The sequence below is a fragment of the Mobula hypostoma genome, chromosome 4 (genome assembly GCF_963921235.1).
Source record: "Mobula hypostoma chromosome 4, sMobHyp1.1, whole genome shotgun sequence".
In the NCBI taxonomy this organism is placed as follows: Eukaryota; Metazoa; Chordata; class Chondrichthyes; order Myliobatiformes; family Myliobatidae; genus Mobula; species Mobula hypostoma.
Window position 1 is genome coordinate 18,950,468 of NC_086100.1, and position 20,880 is coordinate 18,971,347.

General features: G+C 39.9%; 1 protein-coding gene across 2 annotated transcripts in view; it reads right to left on the reverse strand.

The window, feature by feature from the left end:
- Positions 1-20,880, reverse strand: part of rnf13 (ring finger protein 13) — a 273,999-nt gene that overhangs the window by 105,906 nt on the left and 147,213 nt on the right. For both annotated transcript variants that reach the window (XM_063045368.1, XM_063045369.1), the window contains one exon: positions 3,784-3,871. In XM_063045368.1, coding sequence (XP_062901438.1) covers positions 3,784-3,871 — 88 coding nt within the window. The remainder of the gene's footprint in view (positions 1-3,783; positions 3,872-20,880) is intronic.

The following is a 20,880-nucleotide window of genomic DNA, read 5'->3' on the forward strand; positions in this document are numbered from 1 at the left end:
TACCCATGTCATTGGTACCTACACGGACCATGACCCTGGCTATTCACCCTCCCACTCAAGAATGCTGAAGACTTGATCAGAGATATCCCGGGCCCGCAGAACCTGCAGAACCTCACAGAGGCAGATTCAGTGCCAGAGACCCAACCACTGTGACTTTCCTCTGTTAGATCATCCCACTGCCCCCCCCCACAAACAATATCCGAAGTTGTTGAGGGGGATGGCCACAGGTGTACTCTGCAGTGGCTCCTTATCCCCTTTCCCCTTCCCGACTGTCACCCAGTTTCCTGTGTCCTGCAACTTGGGTGTAACTACCTCTCTATTTATGTCCTATCTATCACCCCCTCAGCCTCCCGAATGATCCAGAGTTCATCCAGTTCCAACTCCAACTCCTTAAGGCAGCTTATTGATGCACTCTCGCAATTGCACTGGTCAGGGATACTGGAAGTCTTCCTGCCTTCCCACATCCAGCAAAAGGAGCATTGTACTACCTCACCTGTCATCTCTGCCTAGCTGAGCAGATATAAAGAAGAGAAGGAAAAAAATATTTGAGCTTTTCTTTCCAAGTGAGGCCTTCCTTTGCTGAAGCCTCGAAGAGCTAAGGCCTTAAGATCACCACTCTATGTCCACTCAGACAACGGTCACTGCGACCTTGATTCTTACCTCTGTATGAACGAGGCAATTTTTTTTGTTGTTGATGCACAAAGTCGACAATGTTGTATCGACATTTTAACCTACTCCAAGATCAATCTAACCCTTCCCTTCCATATAGCCCTTCATTTTACTTTCATCCGTGTACCTATCTAAGAGTTTCCTAACTGTCCTTGGTGTACTTACCTCTATCACCACCCTACAGTGCTTTTCATGCACCCACCACTCTGTGCAAAAAGAAACATGCCTTTGACATCCCCTATACACTCAGGCCCCACTTAACGCTGCGGATGTGTGTTCCTTGGAGGTGGAGTGCTATGTAAACCAGTGCCATATGGGGTCATTATAACATTAAATAAATGGACATGTAAGCCTGATTTTAAAAAAATCAAACTTGAGATATGATTTATTTTATGTATTCACAGTGATTCGTGGAGTAACAGACATGCAGATAGGCCTGACCTGTACATCAGTGGAGCAGCAACACATTGCAGCAGCAGCAGAGGTGGCAATTACATCTCACAGGAGGGATCAACCCATGGGTCCTCCTCTAACTTAGGCTTCTTCAGGTAGGTGTTGCGATGCGACTGCCTTCTCTTAAGTTTCCTTTCATGAAGCAAGAGATCATGTTGAGAACACCTCTATTTGCCTTTTTGCTTCGCTCCCGGTCAGGGTCATTACCAATGAACTGGTCCATGATTTGGGTGATCATGGTGATGTTAGTGCCAAGGAATTCTGTGGTGAGGTTTTTTGCTGGTGTTTCCTCTTCTGCATCCACGTCCTCAGATTCACCCAGGATGCGCTGCTCTGCCAATTCTCGAAGCTCTTCGTTATTAAGGCTCTCACCATGAAAATGCAGTAACTCTTCAACATCGTCATCACTAACATCATCATGTCGTATCACTTGCAGTTTTAGACCCATGTTAATGCTTTTCCTAGACATCTCAGATGTTCTACCCTCACTGGAAGTTGCAGGCAGTTTATCAGTGGAAAAAAATAGAATAAATTGGCAAGGGAGCAAGAACATTTACACACACGGGGGAAGCAGAGCATGAATTAATACGTGATTGACTGCGAGTCGCTCAGAGCATATGTAAAGCGCTCTCATTGGCTGACTGGATGTCTACTGATATGGCCACTGCTCTTGAAAGTTTTAAGTGTTGTTTAGAATGAATTTTTGTCATTTAAAAAAATTTCAATAAAGAATTGAATAACCGGATTATAACGAATCAAAACCATGTGGGGTCTGAGTGTACTTTCCTCCAGTCACCTAATACTGTGCCCTCTTGTATTATCCATTTCCACCCTGGGAAACAGGTGCTGGCTCTTCAATTTATACAAGCCTCTTATCATGTTATACACCTCTATCAAATCATCTCTCATCCTCCTTCACTTTAAAGAGAACGAAATCAATGGCTGAACTTCTACAGCAGAAAATTCACTATTATTTTAATAACAAAATTTCTTATTTCTTTGTTTTAAGTAATATATTGTAGCTTAGATGACCCATGCTTTACACTTTCCTTACTGTTAATATGACTAACCATTTTATTAGCCCCCCCCACCTCCTCCTCCTATTACCTCAGTCACTTTAAAGCACTTTTTATAATGCTGTTTACATTGTAGATACATGCTGGTAAATATGCACATTTTATTGCATATCTGTACTTTAAACACTAACATTATTTTGTATGTAATTCATTATTCTTTTTGCAGCTAATTCTTTATAATTGTTGGATATTGTTTTTCCTTCAGCATTCCTTCAACACTATTCTTAATACATGTAAGTGTGTATGGCAAATACAAGTTGATCCTTGATCCTTGTTTCTTACCTCTGTATGAACAAGGCATTGACGTTTTTGTTGAAGCACAAGTAGGCACAAGATATGCCCAAAAATTCCATCCATCCCACAATCTCTTTGACTGGCTGCCATCAGGCAGGAGGTACCACAATACAAGAACAAGAAATGTTAGGCTGGGTAACAGCTTCTTCCCCCAGGCTGTGAGACTTCTCAACACCCTGCTACCACCCAGCACAGATGATTTATGACAGCAGCAGTCACATTATACTGTTGTAAATTTAACTATATGCCTTGCATGCACTTTATGTCAACTTGTACATCTACAGAATATTTTTACTATCTGTTAATATTATTTTATGGGCTGTATGCACTGTGCTTTGCACCGTGGTCCCAGAGGAACGTTGTTTCGTTTAGTTGTAAACATGTGTATTGTTGAATGAGGATGCAGCGTGGAACAGGCCCTTCTGGCCCAATGAGCCACATCGCTCAGCAACCCACCCACTTAACCCCAGCTAATCCTAGCACAACTTATGCTGACCAATTAACCTACTAACCAGTACATCTTTGGAACGTGGGAGGAAACTGAAGCAATCGGAAGACTCCCACGTATGCATGGGAGGGACGTGCAAACTCATTAAAGACAGCGTGGGAATTGAACACCGAAATCCAACGCCTCAAACGGTAAAAGCACCGCACTAACCACTACGTTACTGTGGTACCTATTGCCCATTATTTGATTTCCTTGTTACCTTGCTTCATTAGGCACCACAGCATGCTAGGTGGATCAATCCTGTTCTTAAGATTCACCTGCATACTGCAGATTGGGGAATGCCCCACCTCCCCCTCGTACCCCATCTGTTAATTATTTTTATACACACATTCTTTCTCTCACTCTCCTTTTTCTCCCTCTGTCCCTCTGAATATACCCCTTGCCCATCCTCTGGGTCCCCCCCCCCCTTTCCCAGACCTCCTGTCCCATGATCCTCTCGTATCCCTTTTGCCAATCACCTGTCCAGCTCTTGGCTCTATCCCTCCCCCTCCTGTCTTCTCCTACCATTTTAGATCTCCCCCTCCCCCTCCAACTTTCAAATCTCTTACTCACTCTTCCTTCAGTTAGTCCTGACGAAGGGTCTCGGCCTGAAACGTCGACTGCACCTCTTCCTAGAGATGCTGCCTGGCCTGCTGCGTTCACCAGCAACTTTGTGTTGCTCAGATATCCTGACTCTTTTTTATATATATTTTCTGTAGTTCTGCAGTCTGCTACTGTCCCAGCAGAGATCATGGATGTGAACTCCTTCCACTGCTCATTTACTTACATTAACAGCTTACTTACCATCATTGGACCCCATACTGATAAGATCATCAGAATCAACATTGTATACAATGGCAGCTTTGTATCCAGCTCGCTGTGCATTCAAAACCTAAGAGGGCAAGAAAAAAATACAGGAAGGTTAATCTGCACATCTGAAGAACATCCTCATCCAATTCTTAGGTTGAGCTAGAAGAAAAATAAACAACCAACAAACACCAATACTTACTTTCTTACCAAGACAGTGAATTCAGCACAGCACAGGAACTGGCAAAAGTTCCCATTGCACATCTGATCCATCAATTTTCCCAGTAACCCTAAACTAAAACACTTCATTCATCCTGTCAGCTCTAAGTCATGACACAGAACATTTGTCAAGACCTGTGAAACTAGAATTTACAATCTTTCCCCATTACTTGTGTGATAAATACTTAACTTTTGGAACATAATAAAACATTGTGTTCAGGATTAAAATATACATTTGAACAACATAAGTTGCTCGAAGGGCATATGTACATCCTCAGTTGAAATATTTGAGCCCCTTTACCCTAAAGAGATGCAATCAAAAGACTGTTAAAACTTCTGTTTCGTGGATAACTTAGACTTTTAGAACTTTTAGCTTTCTTTTTGCTACTGTTTAAAAATAATTGGCCTTGCTTCTTTAAGCAAATGGCTCTCTGTCTGCCATGTGCCTGCTTGATAGAGTGCAGCACATGAAAGCAGTAAAAGCCATCTGAGTAGAATGGGTCAATAATGACAATGGAACCTGCTACGTACCCATGTGGGAGGCTACCCTACACAATCCACAACAGTATTGCACAGCAGACTCAATGGCCAAATGGCCTAATTCTGCTCCTATGTCTCGTGTCTCCTAGTATAATTATTCCTCAACTCCAACCTAAATCATGAACCCAGCCAAAATAAGCAGCTAAACCCATCATTATTGGAACAATTAAAACAAAAATCATCAGATTAGAGGAAGCACGAGGAATTCTGCAGATGCTGGAAATTCAAGCAACACACATCAAAGTTGCTGGTCCTTCCATATCCCTTTTGCCAATCACCTGCCCAGCTCTTGGCTCCATCCCTCCCCCTCCTGTCTTCTCCTATCATTTTGGATCTCCCCCTCCCCCTCCCACTTTCAAATCTCTTACTAGCTCTTCCTTCAGTTAGTCCTGACGAAGGGTCTCGGCCTGAAACGTTGACTGTATCTCTTCCTAGAGATGCTACCTGGCCTGCTGCGTTCACCAGCAACTTTGATGTGAGATTAGAGGAAGATCAATTTTTTGCCAGTAAAATGACTGACATTCACACGTGATCACTACGATATTTATTTCAGTGAACATAATGTTCATTTTAGCAGCATAACAGCAATTGCTCAGCTTTACTCTAGGTCTGAACGTTTGAAATGTGAGACTCTTGACCACATGGCACCCCTGACTGTGATGCCCGATCACATGCATCCTATCACGTATCTGCTTCTATGACCTGCACAACCATTTCTACTTTTACCTTATAAAGGTTAGGTCCCTTGTGTAGTTGAGCATTTGTTTTGTGACCTCAGTAACTGCATCAAGAATCACAAGGCTGCAATGATCAGAGGAAGGGAAGAAAACAAGAAATGGAACTACTTATTTTAGGAACCACCTCCACTGATTTCAAATGCTGAAAGCTGAAAATTCCAGTCTTCCCAAGTGCAAGCTGCCAGTCTTGGGGAACATCACTGAGTCTGAACCTTCCTGCAGAACACCTCACCTCACATATTGAAGGCTTGTCATATAATGTGCCAGCAAAGTGGCACAGTGGTTAGTGTAACACTTTATATCACCACAATTCCCGCCACTCTCTGTAAAAACTATGTACTTTCTCCCTGTTACCTTGTGGATTTCCTCTGGTTCCCTCCCATATTTCAAAGGCATATGGATTAAGAGTTGTGGGCATGCTACGTTGGCACTGGAAGCATGGCAACACTTGTGGGCTGCCCCCAGCACATCCTTGGACCAGTTGGTCATTGACACTGTTGGATTTTGATGTTTTAATCCAAGGTTCTTTCAGAAGTCAGGAAAGAGACTTCACAATTGTTTTATTAAGCATTAATAGAACAAAGAGAAATTGAAATGAACAGGGAGAGACAAAAGAACTAACAACCAAGAACTAAGAGACTAAGATGTTGGTACCTTGCGGTCAGCTATTTTTATACCACGGATGAGAAAATTCCATTCAAATTTGTAGATAAAAGTCAACCAATGGGAAAGCTCATATTCAAATAATGCAGCACCAAGAGAAGCTTCTGGAATTTCCCAGAATTAGACAAATATAACTGCTAGGGGGAACATTGAACAACTGCAAATACATACTGTGACCACTAGGAAGCATAGTAAGCAGTTATTTGTATATAATTATATAAAGTACAAGCAGACAATTAATTGTTAAGCAGCAAAGAAAACAACAATTAAACAGTCTAATCTAAGAATTAAACAGTCAGATCCGACAACAAAAAACAACACACTTCACTATATGTTTTGATATGTGTGTGACAAATTCGGCTAACCTAACTAAATCGAATCTTGAAAGTACTGAATTTTCTATTTTAGGGAAAGAACACCTAAATGTGGGAACCTCTGACTTTCAGAGAGGTTTGTCGACCCTAGTTTATACTTGAGACTTGAAAACTAATGTAAAATTTAAAAAGTAACTGTAGTTATCTTATTTATTTTCAGTCTCACTTTTCTAATATGTATATTTTATGAAATGTGGTTACAGACCAAAAAAAATACCCAAAACATGAACACTGAGGAATGGAATGCAGTGTCCTTTTAAACTACTATCTTAATTGTTGAAATGTACAAGGCCACAATAAATCATCTGTGGAATTCTCTGCCACAGGAAACAGTTGAGGCCAGTTTATTGGCTATATTTAAGAGGGAGTTAGATATGGCTCTTGTGGCTAAAGGGATCAGGGGGTATGGAGAGAAGGCAGGTACAGGGTTCTGAGTTGGATGATCAGCCATGATCATACTGAATGGCGGTGCAGGCTTGAAGGGCCGAATGGCCTACTCCTGCACCTATTTTCTATGTTTCTATTTGCTTTAGATGAAATCATTGCCTTTTACTCTTAGCCCTTTTGTGATTGCATAGGGATAACAATATCCTGCATCGGAAGAAAGGTAATCTGCTCCCAGGTCTCTATCAAAGTAGGCTGCGAGAATGAGAGTGTGGGGCCAAGGATTGGGGAGGCGGCCTATCCTGAGGTTGGAGGCCTGCCTTTGTGCGTCAATGGGAAGGAGAGTGGAAAAGGGGTTTGCTTTGCTGTTCCTGTTTTGTTTTGTTGTTGTTGTTGTTGTGTTGCTGTTGCTTGTGTTATTCTGCATGCTATGCTGGTGCCAGAATGTGTGGCGACACTTGCAAGCTGCCTCCAATACATCCTTAGGTAATATTGGTTGTTAACATAAACAGCACATTTCACTGTATGTTTTGATGTACATGTGATAAATGAACCTGAAGCTGAATTTAGTCAGGAACCATGTAGGGGCGCTGAATACTTTCATCACATTTTTCTATCCTGTGACAAAACAGGATCTCTTTTAACTCTACCATCACCTTTTTTGACTAATAATTAGGTAAAGGAAGGAAAATTCTCAAAAATAGCCAGCCTTTTCCTCCATGTTCCAGAAAATCCAGTCTGTAGTTACAGTGTTATAATCCTGACTGAGAGTCAAAATATAGTGATTAACTCTTGAGATCTAGATGAGAAGACATTAATTAAAACATGAAATAAAAATAAATCATTGAGAATGCAAGTTATATTCCTTGAGGTTTATTAATGAAAATATGCTAGGGTTAGACATAGTTACTTGTGTTTATAGTTATATAAAACCAAATCAAGATAACAAATAAAAACATCTGTAAAACTCAGGTTAGGCAGCATCCGCGAAACAGTTAATGTTTGATGTCAAGTTGGAATATTGGACATATCTGACCTGCTGAATCTATGCAGCATTTTATGCTTTTATTTCAGATTTTCAATATGTGCAGCTTCTTTTTTTTAAACTTTCAAAGCAAAATGAGAGCTGGTTAAAAGGCAGATTCACGCACACATCATAACTTTTAAACCTGTACAATGATTGAAGGTAGCAGGTTTTCTACACAAACTGAAATTACAGACACCCATAAAACTTCATTGGTATCATGATGGTGAATCAAAGCTATTTTCTTTACAGAAAAAGAATCAGAGGTTTCAAAAATAGTTGCTGTAAAGGGTTGATAATACTACACAGCACCAAGTATTCAGACTGCAAGGAAGAGCAAAGGTAAAACAATAAAAAGAGGTCTTAATGATGGAAAACACAATCAACTTTGATGCTTGCTTTCTTTTCAAGTCAATTATTTGATTAGTTGCTAAGTGCCACAATGCTCTTATAAAATGCAACACACACAAAGTGGTGGAACAACTCAAAAGTCAAGCAGCATCTATGGAGAGGAACAAACAAAGTACTGGACTGAGACACTTCCACTGACATCAGTGGCCCCACATTCTGCAAGACTAACCTGGTAGTAGTACATTCCCATTCATTATAATAGATGCATTTAGCCCATATCCCTTGTAATTTTTCTATCCATAGCTCTGACCAAAACACCAAAGTGCTGGAGCAACTCAAGTCAGACAGCATCTATGGAGAGGAATAAACAGTTGAAATTTTAGGCTGAGACCCTTCATCTGAAATGTCGACTGTTTATTCCTCGCCATAGATGCTGCTCAACTTGCTGAAATCCCCCAGCATTTTTAATGTTGTTTTAGATTTCCTGCAGATCCTCTTGTGTCTTATAAAACTATCCTGTGGTGGAAAAGAGAAACTGAGTCATGAAATATTTTCCAACAATTGAAATGTAGAGTTCAAGTAAGGAAAAATTAGAACAATGGCAAACACACATGGCTAAAGTTTCTGATTTCCTGCCTAACAATCAGAAAACTCTCCAATTACCAAATCAACAGTCACGTGAACTATTTCTCCAAGGTTTCCTCTTAAGACCATTTCCTAACCTTAACGTGACTTTTTTGTGAGCCATTTAAAGTGGACAACATAACAATGGGTAATTGGCCCAAACTATCCTGGGTTTCTGCTCTCTGTGTCTTTTCTTCCTACCTTCAGTTGTCCAACTTTGTTCTTTACGTTCCTTTTCATCTAGCTTCCCCCAATTAAGAGGTGATACTCAGTTCAATCATTCAATGTGGTACTGAGTTCCACATTTAAGTATTCTGTCTGTAGCCAGTCCTTGAAAATCAATATTGGATTTTTACTTCTGGTTCTAGTCTTTCTCACAATTAGAAATAGCTTTACATTTCCCGTTTTTTTTATTTTACAGGCCTTTATCAATCTCAGTTCTCTTTCGTGAAGAAGCCCAATCCTTTACATATTGTATTTTGAATAAATGTTTCTAAACATTAAATATTGAAAATATTAATTATGTTAAATATAGAGTACTGTGGAAACACAGAGAAACGCGTTATACTATTTTTTAATATCAAAGAAAAAAATCAAGTTGAGGACCCAGGATCAGAGAACAATGGGATTGAGTCAGCCTCTTGCCTTGAGTAATCCTACAGATGCTGGAAATCCTCAAAAAACACACACAAAATGCAGGAGGAACTCAGCAACCCCTCATATTCCATCTGGGGAGTCTTCAACCTGATGGCATGAACATTCATTCCTCTAACTTCCACTCCCTTCTGTTCCCCCCCTCCTTTTTTTGTTTTCCCTCATTCTGGTTCCTCTCTCATTCCTTCTTTTCTCCTCACTTGCTCATCACCTCCCTATGGTTCCCCATGGCTTTCCAGTTACGCTATGGTCCACTGCCCTCTCCTATCAGAATCATCTTTCTTTTACCCTTTATGTCTTCCACCTGTTACCTCCCTGCTTCTTACTTCCTCCTACCTTCCCCACTCATCCACATTCCGCTCAGCTGTTCTCACCCATCACCTACAAGAGAAAATCCGCAGATGCTTGAAATCCAAGCAACGCACACAAAATGCCGGAGGAACTCAGAAGGCCAGGCAGCATCTATAGAAAAGAGTATAGTCAACGTTTTGGGCCAAAACCACCCGAAACATTGACTGTACTCTTTTTCATCGCTGCTGCCTGGCCCGAGTTCCTCCAGCATTTAGTGTGTGTTGCTCACCTATCACCTGCCAGCTTGTACTCCTCTGCTTCCCCGCATTATCTTATTCTGGCTTCAGCCCCCTTCCTTTACAGTCCTGATGAAGGGTCTTGGTCTAAAATGTTAACTGTTTATTCCCATCCTACAATGCTGCCTGATCTGCTGAGTTCCTCCAGCATTTTGTGTGTGTTAGTAACAACTCCAGGTTTGTTAACATGCAAACCTCATGTCAAGGATTCAACTAACAAATTCTCCATTACACATTTCTGATGGGGGATTAAGCCTGATATTTATGAATGTGCTTCATTTCTATTGATTTTAAACTTCAGATTTTCGGTACTCTGGAATGTTATTCACCTCTTCATCTGGCACGTGGCCAAGTGGTTAAGGCGTTCGTCTAGTTATCTCAAGGTCGCTAGTTCGAGCCTCAGCTGTGGCGGCATGTTTGTGCCCTTGAGCAAGGTGCTTAATCACACATTGCTCTAGTCTGTGCGAGGAGTGGCGCCCCACACAGACTTCCAATCTGCGCCTTGTAAGGCATGAAAATGCCCAACGCTGGCCTCTCATGGTCTGAGTCGACGTTCCGCCCTCATCTAGCAGATGATATCTCCATCTGACGGAAAACTGTGAATTACAGTAAGATATTAACAGTTATAACAGATTTTTAGGAAAATTGTCAAAGCTTTGTAAAGGTCTGCTGATTTTAAGTTCCACAATTTTTGCATAAAATGTTGATGAAATCCAGAAAGGAGCAGACACTTAAAGACTGGATTCAGATAAAGCGATTTCACACTTATAAACCTGCCAACAAAATGCGTTCAACTAGGGGAAAATTAAAAAAGCATTCTATTCACAGATCAGTAGCTATTATAGGTTTAACAAAATACTGGCAACAGCTACAAAGGAACATTGAGCACAAACAAGAAACAAAATTAATGATTACACTTCAAAATAGAATGCTAAGTTATGGTGTTGAGTAATTAATACAGTGGGACTGGCTCCCACATTTATCATTCAAAGAGAGTCAGCATCATTAGTCAAGACTTTTCTATCAAGAGTGATGCAGTCTTAAGAAACTAAATTAGTTCAGAAACACAAAGGCAAAATTAAACAGAGAAAGCTAATGCAGTAGATAGATGAGCGAATGAAAGAGAAGAATACAGTATTATGCTAACAGAGTTGGGTCACCACTTTATGAGCATTAGAGCTATTAACACTACACTGTTAAATGTTCCATAGTTATCATTCATAATTTAATCTAATTGCTACCATCAATTTAGTTGTTCTGCACCATCTTCTGATTAACGTCTGTATCTGCAACCATTTGATGAGCAGAACTTATCACCACACCCCAGGTGGGATCAGACTAGCGCTGTTTCATAGGAGTTTTCCTTCCAACTCAGAATAATGCTATCTTTGTTGAAAGGTGGTTTCAGCTAAAAGGGCATTCCAACTAAAAGGGCAGTGGTCCAGGCTTTTCGGGGTTTCATTATACATCTTTATTATCAGAAACAGTGTTCCGCATTGACCTTCCACTTTTTCATTTTTAAGTGTAATGACATTCATACAGCAAAATCCAGAAAGGACCTGCTTTTGAAGTTTTGATTTGCTAACGAGAAACACTCACATCTACTGTGATGAGGTTGGCCATGGCCAGAATAAACCTTTCTGAGCAAGGACCTGGACCTGCAATATGCCTGCCACCACAATAGGTCTACAGTGGATGCAATCTCACTGACTCGCCACTTGGCCTTGGATTACCTGGACAAAAGCCGTACCTACATGAGGCTGCCGTGACTGATTACAATACAGCAACTGCCAAGAGGATCACCAAAGGTCTCTGCCCTCCTATTTGTGACATTTACTGGGAGCAATGTAGATAAAGGGGCCTAAGCATTGTTGAAGACCCCTACCACCCATCCCACAATCTTTTTGACCCACTACCATCAGGAAGGAAGTACAGGAGCACCAGGACTAGGACTGCCAGACTGGGTAACAGTTTCTTCCCTCAGGCTGTGAGACTAACAAACATTCTGCCAGTACAGAGGTCTCATGGAGATGATATCTCCATCTGACGGAAGAACATTGATTTGTTTGGTTATATACTGTATATGTACAGACAGATGACAATAAACTTGAATTTCAGCATTCAGCACCATCATCTCCTCAGTACTAATCAACGACCTTCAAACCCCGGGCCTCGGTGGCTCCCTCTGCAACTGGATCCTCGGCTTCCTCACAGGGAGTCACAGTCAGTGTGGATCAGAAATAACATCTCCTTTTCAACACATGCACCTTAAGGATGCATGTTTAGCCAGCTATTCTACTCTCTACGCACATAACTGTGGGGCTAGGCACTGCTCAAACGCTACATATAAATAAATTCAGCAATGGAACCACTGTAGCGGACAGAATCTCAGATGGCAACAGGAGACGTACAGGAGCAAAACAGATCGGCTGGTCGAGTGGTGTTGCAGTGATGTCTTTGCACTCAACATCAGCAAGACAAAGGACTGATAGTGGACTTCAGAAATGGGAAGTCAGAATGTACCAATCCACATTGAGGTGAAGCAGGCGAGCAGTTTCAAGTTCCGAGGCATCAACATCTCAGAGTATCTAATCCTGGGTCCAACATATTGATGTAATCATGATGAAGACACGCCAGTGTCTATACTTCATTCGGAGTTTGAGGAGATTTGGTATGTCACCAAAGACTCCAGCAAATATCTTCAAATATACTGTGGAAAGCATTCTGACTGTTGCATCACCACCAGGTATGGAAGTATCAATGCACAGGATCAGGAAAAAGCTGCAGAGCATTGTAAACTCAGCAAATCTATTACGAGCACTAGCCTCCCCACCATCAAGGACATCTTTCAAAGGCAGTGCCTAAGAAGGTGGCATCTATCATTAAGGACCTTCACCATCTGGGACAAGCCTTCTTCTCACTACTATTATCAGGGAGGAGGTACAGAAACCTCAAGAAGATTTTAGGAACAGCTTTTCCCCTTTGCCATCAGACTTCTGAATGGTCCATGAACCCACAAATACTACTTTGCTATTCCACATTTGCAGGATTTATTTTTATTGTAACTTAGAGTAATTGGTTTCAAGTGGAGGGTGCAGCCTGGGGCACAAGACCATGATCAACTATTTCTCGTTGATTTCACCATTGAATGCATCAAACAAGATTGAAATCAACGAGGATGAGGGCAGAAGGTGAGTGGGTGTTCAGTAGCGTCTACTGCATTTGACTGGTCGGTCTGTCTCTCTCACTGTTGCTGGAGAAAGCTGTCTGCATTTGATATCTATCTCCCCCTTCTCCCTCGATGCTGCTGGAGTCTGAGGTCTTAGGCAATGTTTAATCAATGTGGTTTGTGAATTGGATTATGTAGTTCATGTTCGTGGTTACTCAAAAAAATTGCTATTTTGCGTGATTTTGATCAAGGCAGACTAACTCTGTAGCCTGCAGTCAATGAACAACACAGCACTAAATTGAACAAATAAGAATTAAACTAAACTGAACAATCCTAGATTGTTTCAATGACTCTGTGGTTTGATGTTTTATATTCTGTGCTTTTTACTCGTTTTTTGCTGTTTGCGTGATTTGTTTTTCTTGAGCATTGGATGTTTGATGTTTTCTCTGAACGGGTTCCATGTGTTTCTTTGTTTTGTGGCTGTCCGTGGGAAGATGAATCTCAGGGTTGTATACTGCATACATACTCTGATAATAAATGTACTTTGAATCCTTAGTTATATTTGCATAACAAATTTCAAGACTTGCCAATGACAGTAAACCTGATTCTGAACAATCAACTTTATCGAAGTGTAGCTTTGGAAATGAGACACCCTTATTTGAAAGGCCCATTTATGAGGCTAGTCAGCTTAATCCTGGGAAACATTTGCCCAATAGTTAAAGCAGCTTTTGACGCATTTCAAGAAGATGTTTGAAATCTAAACAATGAAACACATTGTTTGAATGAAGTATTTATGGGGCCATTCTCCATCCTATCTGCTTTCTCATTTTAGGAATGGGGTGAGCTTCAGGAAAGATGCAACAGGGCAAAGCTGTACATTTAATCATGTTTCTAAACTGTTGCAGAGCAGCAGACTGCATTCCTAACATTCCAGCTGACACATAAGCCTGCAATCTGTTTCACATTGTGACCACCATCCAGTTTCTACAGTCCAACGGAAACTATTGCAATCAGAGTTTGAGAAACTCCAGGAACCGCATTGGTTTGGTAGATCATTGCATGTACCAGTGAAAGACAGTGCACCAAGCTACTTAAGCACAAAATTTCTCAGCAGGGTGGTCTTGGCCTCTTTTCAGATGCAAATGTTATAATTTGCTATATTAGGCAAATGTTTCCTAGGATTAAACTGACTAGCCTCAAAAATTGGCATTTCAAATAAGGATGTCTCATTTCCAAAGCTACACTTTGATAAAAGCTGATTGTTCAGAATTGGGTTTATTGTCACTGACACAAGTCTCGAAATTTGTTTCGTGGCAGCAGTACAATGCAGGTATTACTCTCAGTTACACAAAATAAATCATGCAAAAGACAAATAGCAAAGTAGAGTTCATGGGTTCATAAGAAAATAGCAGGGAGTTGGCCTCTCAACCCCTCAAGCCTGCAACACCACTCAAATGAATTAAGTTCAAAGTAAATTTATTATCGAAGTACATATATGTCACAAAGTACAGGGACCCATTTTCTTGTGGGTGTTCACAGTAAATAAAAAGAAACACAATAAACTCAATGAAAAAATGCAAACAAAGGCAGACAACAACCAATGTGTAAAAGTCAAAACTGCAAATACAAGAAAGAAAATATAATAATATAAACAAATAAGCAATAAATATTGAGAACGAGATGAAGAGTCATTGAAAGTGAGTCCATTGGTTGTGGGCTCAGGTCAGTGAAGTTAATCCTCTGGATGAAGAGCCTGATGGTTGAGGGGTAATAACTGTTCCTAAACCCGGTAGTGTGGGTCCTGAAGCTCCTGTGCCTTCTTCATGGTGGCAGCAGCGAGAAGAGGCAGCATAGTACAGCTTGTCTTCTGCTGAGCAAACACTGGGGGCAACACCAACTCCAGCCTGGACACAATGGCACACAGCACTGGCTCCGATACATCTCCGACAGCTGTAAACAAGCGACACCGCGGCTTCAGGGAGAATCCATGAATGTCATCCACCCCTGCTGTTCACCAAGAAATCAAGTGACCAGACTGGCAGCATTCCACATTAAATGTCCAAAAGATTCTTGCAATCACAAGAAAAGCGTCTAAGACTAGCACTCGCTATTAGACTGCAACCCTCCTTCGTGCACCAACTCCTCTGATGCAAGCAGCAGCATGATTCCTTGAAGTTTCCCTCAATTCCCTGAACTTTCTACAACTCATCCACAGAAATAAAGCAAATGATCTCGCCTCCAAGAAAAACATTCAATTCTACAAGCAACTCTGCAATTATAAGGTGTAATTGTAAGGTGTAACTTGGCTAGTTTCAGAGTGCTACATATACCATTTTATAACAAAAGGCAATGATGCAACTGGATTAAAAAAAACATTTGAAAGAAATTGGAAGGGTAAAATGGAAAAATACAAATTAAAATCACATTTTTTTAAATATTAATCCGTAACAATTTAAAAAATGTTTTCAGGCTTTTGAACCAGAGAGAATAACTTTACTCAATTTCACTTGCCCATCACTGAACTATTCCCACAATCTATGGACTCACTTTCAAGGACTCTACCTCATGTTCTCGATAGTTTTTGCTTCTTTATTTATTATTATTATTTCTTCTTTCTTTCTGTATTAGCATAGTAGGCTGTTTTTTTGGACATTAGTGTTTGTCCACCCTATTGTGTGTGGTCTTTCATTGATTCTTTTTGCCAATCAACTTTACAGCTCTTAGTTCCAATCCCTCTCCCTCCTGTCTTCCCCTATCATTTTGGATCTCCCTCTCCCACTTTCAAATCTCTTACTATCTCTTCTTTCAGTTAGTCCTGACGAAGGGTCTCGGCCTGATATGTCGACAGTGCTTCTTCCTGTGATGCTGTCTGGTCTGCTGCATTCCACCAGCGTTTTGTGTGCGTTATTTTCATTGATTCTATTGTGTTTCTTCTATTTACTGTCATTACAAGAAAATGAATCTCAGACGTTTCTGGTGACATACATGTACTTTGATAATAAATTTACTTACAACTTTTGAACTTTGGTGTGGGAAATCCAAATTGTAAAATCGACATGTTAAACGTTCAATTTCTTTCCTCAAAGCATTTTTATTAAAGACCACCAAAATGAATCTATCCTGGTTACATGGGACTACTAACAAGTCAACAGCTTGAGAAACTAAAAAATCAATTCAGTTATATATATCTGGTGTCCCACATATTGTTAGTTGGGTGATGACATGAAATGTTACCATATGGAATCAATATTGTGCAAGAAACCCTTCTCTACTTTCATTCAGGGTTGGGAGCATTCCAGTAATATTAAAACCATAAGACATAGGAGCAGAATTAGGCTGCTTGTCTCATTGAGTCTGCTCCATCATTCAATCATGGCTGATTTATCATCTCTCTCAACCCCATTCCCTTGCTTTCTCTCCTTAATCTTTGAGACCCTTACTGATCAAGAACCTATCAACTTCTACTTTAAATACACCCAATGACTTGGCCTCCACAACTATCTGTAACAATGAATTTCACTGAATTACTACCCTCTGGCTAAAGAAATTCCTTATCTCTGTTTTAATGGGATGTCTTTCTATTCTGAGGCTGCGCCTTCTGGTTCTAGGCTCATCCTCTGTACAAAACAACCTCTCATGCCCAATCTATCTAGGTATTTAAATGTTTGATAGGTTTCTATGAGATACACCCTCATTCTTCTCAGCTCCAGCAAGACCCACCACTTGTGGAATGCTAAGAATTCAATTTCTTCTATATTACGGCAGGCAACAGGAGAAATATTGTAATAATATTTACCCACTTCAAATATTTGAAAAAGAATACTGAAATTGAGAAGGAGCTGTCAAACTGGGTGGGACAGCTGTAGATGGGAAAACGTGAAGAAACCTCCAGAAATTTATGCAGTTAGAGTTGACACTATTTTCACTCCAAACCTAAGGTTTTATTTTATAAATAAGGAACGATATCCTTAAATAATCACTAGGGCAACCTCAACGATGCAGTGAGTTGGGTAACAAATTCCCCCTTACAGAATTTTCAAATCACTATCCAAAAAAAATTGAGAAACAAGAAAATTCACTCTCAGGGAATGTGTGGGAGAAGTATAAATAAATGAACAAAATAAATTTCTTCATCTCAACAATGAAATGATTTCACAAGCTATGGCCTCAGTTTCAAAGACTGTACAACTCATGTTCCCAGTATGTATTATTTAGTAACTTATTTATTATTTGTTTTATTTGTATTTGTACAGTTCGGCTTTTTTCCCCACACTAGCTGCTTGTCAGTTTTGTGTGTAATTTTCATTGATTCTATTATATTTCCTTGTTCTACCGTGGATGCCTGCAAGACAATGAGTAGTACATGGTGGCGTATGTACGTACTTTGAATTTTGAGAATTTATTTTTAATCAACTCATGTCTCTTGATGCATACGCAGGTGAAGAAGTCCTGCATTACAGAAAATCATGACATGGAATGTAACCACCTGCCCCCTAATACCACAGGTGTCTTTTGCACTGGTATTATGCAGCAGAAAGTGATAAAACCACTGCAGCTGAGAACTAATTCATTAAAAACAGCCCTTGGCAGAAAAAGCTGTAAATAAGACAACATTTGTATCTCATTCCAATCAAAAGCATTTCTTAGATATTTTTAATTGCTTTCAAGAGAACAAAGAGTTTCAGTACAATAAATTTGTCCACCTTTAAGATTCAATTCTTAACTTACAAGAGCTGATAGAGCAAATAGGATCTTATTTTGGACCATGAACATTTTTGACTTGTTAATCTAAAAGTTCAAATCAAGCTACCAAGACAAGAGGAAATTTATCCTTGGAATGACACAAAATATATTGCAGTATTTTAACAATCAAGATGAGTGATGTTTGAACAGATTTATTTTCCCTGAAATTGCATCTACTGTGCCTCTTCAACATTCCACAGATCTTTCTGAAGCAACATATCCCAGGATTAAAGTGAAGTACCTCAACTGCATGCAACGTGCCCAAGCTTTAGTTCAGTCACAAGTCCTCACTGAAGATATTCAAATTAAATTATTGAACAGCCAAATCAAGCAGAGAATAATATTTAGCAAGGTTATATAAAGTATGTACTTTGATAATAAAAACTACTTTGAACTTTGAAATCCCTCTACAGTAGCTGAAGAATTTGAATAACTGAAAAGTACAGAAATCAAAAGCCAGCTGTTCTCAAAGTGACAAATTACCATAAAACAACTTGTTCATTAATATTCGATCAGAAAGGAAACCAGTTGCTCATTTATCTTTGGCCATATGCAATATCACAAATACTGCTACGGATGACAGTCGAGAAACAGGCCACTTTGTGCAGCGGTCCCCAACCACCGGGCCGCAAAGCATGTGCTACTGGGCCACGAGGAAACGATATGAGTCAGCTGCACCTTTCCTCATTCCCTGTCACGCACTGTTGAACTTGACATAGGGTTGCCAACTGTCCCGTATTTGCCGGGACATCCCATATATTGGGCTAAACTGGTTTGTCCCATACGGAACCACCCTTGTCTCGTATTTCCCCCGCTAAGGTCGAGCGTTTCTATGAAACCGTTCATGCCGAAATGGCGTGAAATGAAGGAGGAATTACCATTAATTTATATGGGAAAAATTTTTGAGCTTTCCCAGACCCAAAAAATAACCTAACAAATCATACCAAATAACACATAAAACCGAAAATAAATAACACTAACATATAGCAAAATCAGGAATGATATGATAAATACACAAGTAGTTAAAGTAGAAATAACGTAGTATGTACAGTATAGTCGGGAAGATGAAGGCAAAACTGATTTGCGAGGAGAAAAAAAATCGGCACATACATGCATGCGCACATCACACATGCGCAAGGCTTCATGGTCATGGTAGTCTTTTCTGGGTAAAGTGTCCTGGGATTTGACGGCTAATTTTGTCCCTTATTTGGGAGTGAGAAAGTTGACAACCCTAACTGTAAAAGACACGTTGAGGTGAGTTTAACCCTACTTGAACATCCCCCCCACCCACCCCCACCCCCCGTCGGCCGGTCCGCAAGAATATTGTCAATATTAAACCGGTCCACGGTGCAAGAAAGGTTGGGGACCCCTGACTTAGTGCAACCAGTTAATGCTGATTCTTATGGCCTTTAAAAACCTCTCATTCCTTGTCATCTAATTATCTCAGATAAAACTCTTGGCGAGGGTCTTCTTTCTTTCTTTTTAAATCTTTTTATTGAGTAAGTATACAAAAAAGGTAAGCCATATAAACATTAATACAATGTTAAAGTACAATAAAATTCCAAAAGATAACAATACCAAAAAGAAAATACTACAAACAATGTAATTTAAGCATAAGAAACCAAGATAACATAATAGTATACTAGATTTTATATATATCAATGGAAAAAAAAAAGAAAAAAAAACCCCCCAAAAAAAAACCCACCGTGCAACTACCTAAAAGCAAAGCAAAGCAATGGGCTAACTTGAAACCAAACAGAGTTAAACTTAAAATCACGTCCTCAATCCCGACCTCCATTAAAACAGTGAAAAAAAAACAAGAAGGGTAAATATTACATTAAATGAAAATATCGAATAAAAGGTCCCCAAATCTGTTCAAATTTAAATGAAGAATCATAAAGGTTACTTCTAATTTTCTCCAGATTCAAACATAAAATCGTCTGAGAAAACCAAAAAAAGGTAGTTGGAGCATTAAGCTCTTTCCAATGTTGTAAAATACATCTTTTCGCCATTAAAGTAAGAAATGCAATCATTCTACGGGCTGAAGGGGAAAGATTACTAGAAGCGAGGGTCTTCAACCCAAAACCACTTGACTCAGCATGTTACCACTGGTCCAAAGATGACAACCTAGAAGATTCATGTGCACTGCTAGATCTACAGTGAATACCACACGACTCAGTTTTCATTCGAAATAATGTCATTTGGAAAGAATTCACCAATCCAAGTGAAAGTAAATGTATTACCAAATTACGTATATAATATATTACCACAAACTACTCTGAGATTTGTTTCTTTGCAGGCACTTCTGGGAAAATAAAGAAATACAACATAATTTATGAAAACAAAGACAGGCAAACAGCCAATAAACAAAAGTTGACAAGTTGTGAAAATAAATATAAAGTACTGAGAACATGAATTGTTGAGTCCATGAAAGCGAATGTGTAGGTTGTGGAGGTGAGGTGAGTGTAGTTGGTTCCTGAGCCTGGTAGCTGAAGGGTAATAACTATTCCTGAACCTGGTCGTGTGGGACCTCAGCCTTCTGTAACACCTGCCCGATTATAGTAGCAAGGAGAGCGTAACCTGGATGGTGGGAGTCCTTGACGATGGATGCTGCTTTCTTGTGGAAGCATTCTATGTAAATGTATGCAATGGCATTTTTTTTAAAAAATGTTAATATTAAATAGAAAGAACCAAACCATATTCAAGCAAACATGCTACATAGATTAACCCAATTATGCATCATGATAGCCAGTTACTTCTGAATGTAGGGTAAGTTATTCACATACTGGATGTATTGACAACTGCACTTTGGGTTATTTAATGACTTAAGTTATTAATGAAGGGAACTTTAATTGAATCAAGGTTTAATAGCTGGACTACATTTTTTGTGTGATTGTATTTTACTGATAACTTATATGTGCCTTGTACTGTATATCTACACCCGGTGCACGCAGCTCCTAAGGGACCGCGTTAGGGAACTGGAGTCGCAGCTCAATGACCTTTGCCTGGTCAGGGAGAGCAAGGA